The sequence below is a fragment of the Daucus carota genome, chromosome 4 (genome assembly GCF_001625215.2).
Source record: "Daucus carota subsp. sativus chromosome 4, DH1 v3.0, whole genome shotgun sequence".
Taxonomy (NCBI): Eukaryota; Viridiplantae; Streptophyta; class Magnoliopsida; order Apiales; family Apiaceae; genus Daucus; species Daucus carota.
In genome coordinates, this window is record NC_030384.2 from 32,131,989 (window position 1) to 32,139,406 (window position 7,418).

The 7,418-nt window shown below is 32.3% G+C and overlaps 1 protein-coding gene across 1 annotated transcript; it reads left to right on the plus strand.

Annotated features, from left to right (window-relative positions):
* The first annotated feature begins 775 nt into the window (after positions 1-775).
* On the plus strand, positions 776-2,809 carry LOC108216892 (transcription factor RAX2). Its single transcript, XM_017389751.2, has 3 exons — positions 776-1,195; positions 1,400-1,529; positions 1,790-2,809. Exons 1-3 carry the CDS (start codon positions 1,060-1,062, stop codon positions 2,463-2,465), a joined length of 942 nt encoding a protein of 313 aa, XP_017245240.1. The 5' UTR covers positions 776-1,059; the 3' UTR covers positions 2,466-2,809.
* The last annotated feature ends 4,609 nt before the right edge of the window (positions 2,810-7,418 follow it).

The following is a 7,418-nucleotide window of genomic DNA, read 5'->3' on the forward strand; positions in this document are numbered from 1 at the left end:
TTAGTTATTTATCTCCAAGTATATTCATCAGTCGTTTATCATACCATATATGATATATTGACCGGTCTTTGCCATGGGACCGAACATAAAAGAGAAGGAACGTTTCTTCATTGATTCATACCGTCGTACCAGACATAATTTAATATGCAATTAAAAGTTGGACTTTTTTTTGTCCCGCTTTTTCAATTTTAGGCAACTCGTAACTGTTTATCTATTTAAAATTTTAAACGCTTGCAATTTGCAGTTTACAGATTTTCATCTCATTAGCAACAGACATCTCCGATTTACCATTGTATGTTTCCTGTTATTTGGTTAATGGTATAATTAAAAGTAAATTTTAAAATTCTAATATTCAATGCATTGTCTTCAGAATGTAGGGCAGAAGATGATATTGTTCATAATTTAAAAGGTGAATTAATAACAATTAAAATACTATGATGTTATGGTTCAGTACAGCTGATCAGTTCATCTCTGATATATAAAATTATATGCGGCTAAAAAAGTAGTCCAATATTTAGTAAAAGAGCACAAAATATAAAATTATTATATAAATGAACATATGAGAAATTAATTAATAATTCAGAAAATGAAAAAATATTTATGGATTAGTCTAGCACGTATGGGGTAGGGCTAGTGCTGAAAAGTATGTAATAATGAGCAGCTGTCATATCAATCAGAGATAATGGAAACGTATGGCGTTTGCTAGGGCAGACTTTAGATACTCTTCGGGAGAAAAAAGGAAGCAATCAAGTGAAAAAAAGGCTGGCAAGAGGTCTCTGTTTCTGTTGCAGATGGGAGTGAGTGAAGATTTTATCATACAGACTTCTCTCAGTTCATCAACAGTTAATAGGTTTAGAACAAAGTATTAATGCACCCTTTGACTTTTCTCTAGAAAAAGTAAAACCATCTTTTTCTCCCTTAATAATATATGCTCTTATATTTAAGACCATAACCCAAGTCTTGTGTGCAGAAAGAAAGCTCACCTTCCCCCACAAACCCATCTTCTAGAAATAATTTTATCTCCCTCCTTTGCTCAGAGAGATTGAGAGAGAGAGAGAGATGGGGAGAGCTCCTTGCTGTGACAAGGCAAGTGTAAAGAGAGGGCCATGGTCACCTGAAGAAGATCAGAAGCTAAAAGACTATATCGAGAAGCATGGGACTGGAGGAAACTGGATTGCTCTACCACAAAAGGCTGGTAATTTTATGATAATTTTCTTAATGGCTATTTATATTGTGAGGAAGTTTCAGAAACTATATAGATGATTCCAAATTGTGGAGTTTTTCAAGCATTGTTTATGTTTTCTTGTTCTTGTTTTTGTTTCTTTGTTTGTCTTTATTGATCTTACCATATGCATATATGATAAATTTTAAGAATCTATATATTTTTTATTTTATTCAGGTCTTAGAAGATGTGGGAAAAGCTGCAGATTAAGATGGCTCAACTATCTCAGGCCTAACATTAAACATGGAGAATTTTCAGATGATGAAGATAGGATCATATGCACCCTCTTTGCCAATATTGGGAGCAGGTACATCCCTATATGTATTAATAAATATCTTATAGTTTTCATCTTTGTATCTGCTACTCATCCAATCTGCTCTATAATTTTGTATATATCAATTTGATCAGTGTGGTAAGGTGAACAGGTGGTCAGAAAGATATATATCCAAAAAATTGCAAGAATATATATGAAACCTAATCTGTCAGAAAGTTTGAATGTTGTTTTGTTTTTCCTTGAAGTAGGATGTAGTACAACAACTTATAAGTTATAAATGTAAACAACTGTAGGTGGTCAATAATAGCAGGTCAGTTACCAGGGAGGACTGACAATGATATCAAGAACTACTGGAACACAAAGCTCAAGAAGAAACTCCTCATGTCTTCATTAATGCTCCCTAATCCTTTTGTTAGGCCTCCTAATAATATTAATAACTACCAACAATACCTATTTTCATCACCATCTCCTTCTTCATATTCCTCCCCATTGCCTCCAACATTGAGACTTTGTGACAACAATTACCCAACCCTAGGTGCTTCTAGGTCATTCACAAGTGAGGGCTTCTCAAATATTTCAACAACCCTTTTTAATATCCAGCCTCAAGATCAGGTTTTGGGTTCCATGCAAAATTATCAAGAGAAAGAATCACCTCTCATTATGTTTGGAGGGGCAGGTGATGATCAGCAGGCTGCTAGCTCTAGTTCTTATGATGAACAGTTCATGATGTTCTCCAACTGTGGGATGAATAGCATTGCTGATGAACAGAAGCAAGTAAATCTTGGTGTGTCTAGTGGTGATCATGAGATTGTTAGCAATGTACTGGATCAGTATAACATGAGTTGTGTTGAGGAGATTAAGCAGCTGATTAGCACTAATAATCTGTCATGTAATTCCAATCTGAGTTTCTTTGTTGATGAAAACAAGACAGTGAGAAGTGAGGAGGAGAAAGTGTTGATGTACTACTGATGTTGATTGTTTCTGCAGCTGAGGGTAAGGTGGTGGTATAGTAATAAATAGCTGCCTATATGAGTAGTAGTAAAACTAGTACTGGAAGAGATTCATGTGAGACAGTATAGTGGGGGATATGGTTATGGCATGAGCTTTTGTTTCCTCAGCATCTTTCTGGAACAGTACACTGTACACGGCAGTGCTCAGTAAAAGTTCTCTCTCTTTTTGACATTGCTTTTTGGGATAAGATCTGTTTGTTACAAGCTAGAACTACTGTGCAGTGTGCTGTTTAATTAGTTGCATCCCATTTGTATGTTTAGATATGAGCTGATCTTGTTATAATGGAAACTATATTATATATACATAGGTCTTTCTAATTAATGTGTGTCCAAGAGCATACAAGTATCAACTATTATGAAACACTTATTTTAATTGGTGGAAATGGTGTGAATGAAGGAAGTCCATTAACTAACATCCATCCATCAATTAAAATTTACCATTCTCGTGAAAATAAGTGATTATTGTGTGCCCATGGATACATCATAAAAAATTCTTATATCGTTGTAAGAATTAATTTAATAATATAAATTCGTATATGATACTCTATGTTTAGGAGACAATTGTACCTTTAATTAGGTTTAAATCATGTTAATCGAAATAAGAATGAGATATTGTTACAATTCGTGGCAATTATATTTTTCATTCTAGTTAACTGGGTTGATTTAAACATCACCTTCTGTCTGTGTGCATGTGTGTATACGTTTATATGATGTGAATAAGAACAAAGCTACCAAAGTAAGAAGTTGGAATCATGTGGCGTTATACTGAATTTGTTTTATTTGATTCATGTACACAATGACTTAAGTTCCCTCCCCCCAATCCCTTTTATAAGTCCCGGCGCTCAAATCTAAAGACTAAAATCGACACTGATATCGAGGTTTACGACAATTTAAAATAATACACCTTGGACAGTGTAATTGACGTTAATAATTATGCAAAATATAAAATTAAACTCAGCATGAACTGCGGTGAAGAAGCATTTATAATTAGAATGTCTGCCATTTGAGATAAATGAACCAGTTTAAACTACTCCTATAATACATGTGGGTAGTCATGTTGCAGCTGGGGAAAAGATACTACAGTACTGAATTATGTTACGACAGATCCGGCATTTAATAAACAGGATATTTATTTATTATTAAAAGTAATAATTTCAAACGTTAATAACTCTATATCAAATATAAAATCATATATTTTCAAATTATTGGTAAACACTACTAAAAAATTTAGAGGATTGCTTTTATTTATATAATTTTATTAATAAAATTTTATCTTTTTTCAAGTAGGGGCTGAACCTGCTAAATCCGCCTTGCTCAGAGAATAAATATTCTCGAAGTATAATGATTTAAACAAAAAGAAAAAGTATATTATCTCTAGTCCACCTGATAAGGAATGGGACGAAAAATGAAATTTATAAATATTTATTTATAGTATAGTTCTAATTTGATTTCATTTTTCGAATTCATTCACTTCAACCAATCAGAACATTATAATTTTAAATAATTTATGAATATAAATTAAAAACTTCATCTAATAAGTAGTTTAAAGTTAAGAGAATAATTTAAAATCAGATGTAGGCAAATTTATTATTTTCATTTAACTTATTTAATTTTTATTAAAAATGCAAGATAATGTTTTGGTTTAAATTTTTAAAAAATTTTAGAATAATCATTATTTATCCATTTTGAAAGATAAAAATTTATGGAATCATTTGAATAGATATCTATTAGACTTATTTTTTTCATTTTTCTTTTAGTAAAACATAAATTATCTAAAATTTAAAAATACTAAAACAGATGTTAATTTAAATTCAACCCTTCAACACAAGTGACAAAATTTATCCCGTCGAGAAGCATATATATTCAGCTACATGATTGGAATTTACTGTGTTGTTTGGACAGAAACAGAGAATATTAAATCATCTGAGTGGAAAATTAAGCAACCCTAGGGGGTCTTGGAATAGATGAACTGATTGACGTGCTCAAAACTTTTGTTTGATTAGAGCATGTATTGGGGTTGACAGCTGTTTGCAAACAGCAGAGTTGTAGAATCAATGTCCTATAGAGCTGATAGCTGAGGTAGCTTTTTGGGTATGGATCTTGATGAGTGTCTTTTCTAGCCAAACGCCAAAAAGGTCAAAAGGGTGTTGCACCTACTTAACCAATTTATCTTATTCTCTCTCTGTGCCTCCTTTTATTTCTTATTTATTTATTATTATTGTTATGCATCCTTGAATAATCAACAAAATCTTTCAAGCTTTTTTCGGGTTGAAAATGATTTATGAAAAAGTCATTTTGTCTCGTTTCTTTTTGAAGATTTGCTTTTCAAGTCACAAAACTTGTTTAAAATACAATGAGAGATTAGCATGAAAGTAATAACCTTTAACATCATGATTACAATTGATTTCTCTTGTGTTTAATTAACCGAGGAAACCAAATTTTATTGTATTTTCATGTTCTAGGGCATTTTAATTACGGGGTGGGACTCCATTATTGGAATGAGAAAAAGATTTCAGTCACGTTCACATTCTTATTGATATAAACTGAATTGAAATTTCATAATCCAAATAGTAAGAAATGGCGTTTACTTTGAATTTGTAATTAAGTAGGTGTCTACCTACCAAGAAGGAAGCTAGCTTATTTGAGCTAAAATGTCTATTTAAGAGTGTAAATTTCAAAAGTATTTTTTTTGTAATTTTCTATCTTAACAACTTGTGATTTAGAAAATAGGGGGAAATTATGGATAAATAAAAGATAAATTTATTTATTAGTAAAAATAAATTAAGACCGTGTGGAGGCTCCTCAAAGAGTGTTATTTTTTTTTACATGGAGCTCTCAAAAAGAACCTCTTTAAAATGCTCTTGCTCTTTGCACAAAGGAACTGCAGAGCTTTGTTATCACTTTATTGCTCAGAAGCTGGACCTAGATATATACCCTTAATTTTTCCGACTCAACTTCGATTTGTTTGAACAATTTGTTAGATTAACCTATAGATATATTTAACAAGAGTAGTGCTAGGTGCACATAATTGTGTACAGAAAATTTGTACATAATGATGTGGCAAGTGATGTGGTGGGTTTTAATTGGGGTAGTTGGTGTAAATGCAGGGGGGCCATCCAATTAAAATCCGCCACATGTCATTATGTACATGTTTTTGTACACAATTATGTGCACCAAGCATTTTCCATTTAACAATTTGTTTGAGCTGCTCATCTGTCCATCTCCAATTGCATTGTTCATACTGTTCTTGACAGCGGGACGTCTATCTCAATTCCAAAAGCTAGTATGTGAGGCAAGAATCTCATCTGGGTTCCTTACTTTTCATTTATCATTTTATATTCTATCCGTGGTAACGTCATCAATTACTCTATCAAAATAATATATTATATTATATAATAAATTAAAATAATGATAATATATCATTTATAAAATATAATTATATATATAACGAGTACTATTAAACAAAATTTTAAAATATTACTCTATCTGTCCCATTTAATTCTATACGTTTCTTTTTAACTGCTCGACACGCATTTCAATGCTCTTATAAAATATAGTTCCGTAACTTATTTTGAGAATTCCTTTTTCAGTATAAAAATATAACATCCAAACTTTAATTCAAAAAAGAAAAATTTTAAAAATAAATTGCACAACTACACTTTGCAGGAGCATTAAAGTCCGTGTCGCGTCCTCGTAGCCCAATATATACTACTCAGGGGAACAAAGGGAGCACACAATAAATACTACTAATTTTTATGTCAATTTAATCAATCATTTTTAATTAACACTGACCATAGAACAAAAGTACTCTGCACATGCGCGTACCCGCAAAAGTCTGCCAAGTTACACGTAATAGGAGTGGAAGTAAATTTTATGGGAGAAAAAAAATTCAAAAAATCATTATTTTAAATCAAATGAAACTCAATGTCGTTTTTTTGAAAAAATGACATCAAGTGTTAGCTCAAAACCTGACTTGAAGTTGCGTTTGATTTTTACGAGAAAAACACGACTTGAAATGCGTTTTCAGCAGAAAACACGACTTGAAGTTACATTTTCGGCAGAAAATACGATGTCAAGTAGCGTTTTTGTTAACAGAACATGAAATTATATTTTGAAGTGACAGTTGGGACAATTTTTCCGAAAAATGACAACTAGACCGTGACATTTGGGATCAACACCCATTTAATGGTTAATTCACTAATTAGCCCAAACCTATTAATTTTCAAGAATATATGGTCCTGTTTGGGAATTAGCTGTTAGCGGTTAGTTGTTAAAGGATTAAATTAGATGTTTTGACTAGCTGATTGAAACAGATGTTTTGACTAGCGTATTGAATTAGCGGTTTCGTGTAAAACTGTCTTGTAAATAGCTGTTTCGTCAGCTTTTTATGATACATGTCAAAACCGTTAACCCAAAAAACTCCTCAAATAGGTTTTTGAGGCCAAACTTCTATTTCAATCCGCTAACTATCAAACACTATCGGATTGAAATGGTCAAACCTCTCACTCACGCCAAACTTTTAATTTTTTTCCCAAACCGCTAACTTCCAAACACAGCCATATATTTATGTTATGGGGTTGCCACTTGCCAAGCCCAACATTGAAATCAGGCCTTCGAAATGAACTCCAGATAGGGTGAACTTCAGCATTCAGCCAGTGAGACCATATACTAGAGTAAACATGTTACCCACTGAAAGCCACATGAGGTCCATAATATTTGACTTCCTCTTCGATGTCAACTCGGAAAGCTTCGGGGGCGTGCTTTTAGTATGGGCTCTCTTTAGCCCACTATACCGATCGACATTATATGCTTTTCAGTGATCAGTTTTCTTTTTTCTTTTGCTCTCAGTGATTTTAAATAATTATTTGACAATCTACGTTGAAATAATTTAAATTAATATTGAGATTTTAAA

Bases quoted from the DNA above. Each gene is read 5' to 3' on its own strand.
- LOC108216892 (XM_017389751.2), top strand. From the start codon at position 1,060: ATGGGGAGAGCTCCTTGCTGTGACAAGGCAAGTGTAAAGAGAGGGCCA. The intron at 1,196-1,399 runs GTAATTTTATGA...TATTTTATTCAG, and splicing joins TGCTCTACCACAAAAGGCTG to GTCTTAGAAGATGTGGGAAA. The intron at 1,530-1,789 runs GTACATCCCTAT...AAACAACTGTAG, and splicing joins TTTGCCAATATTGGGAGCAG to GTGGTCAATAATAGCAGGTC.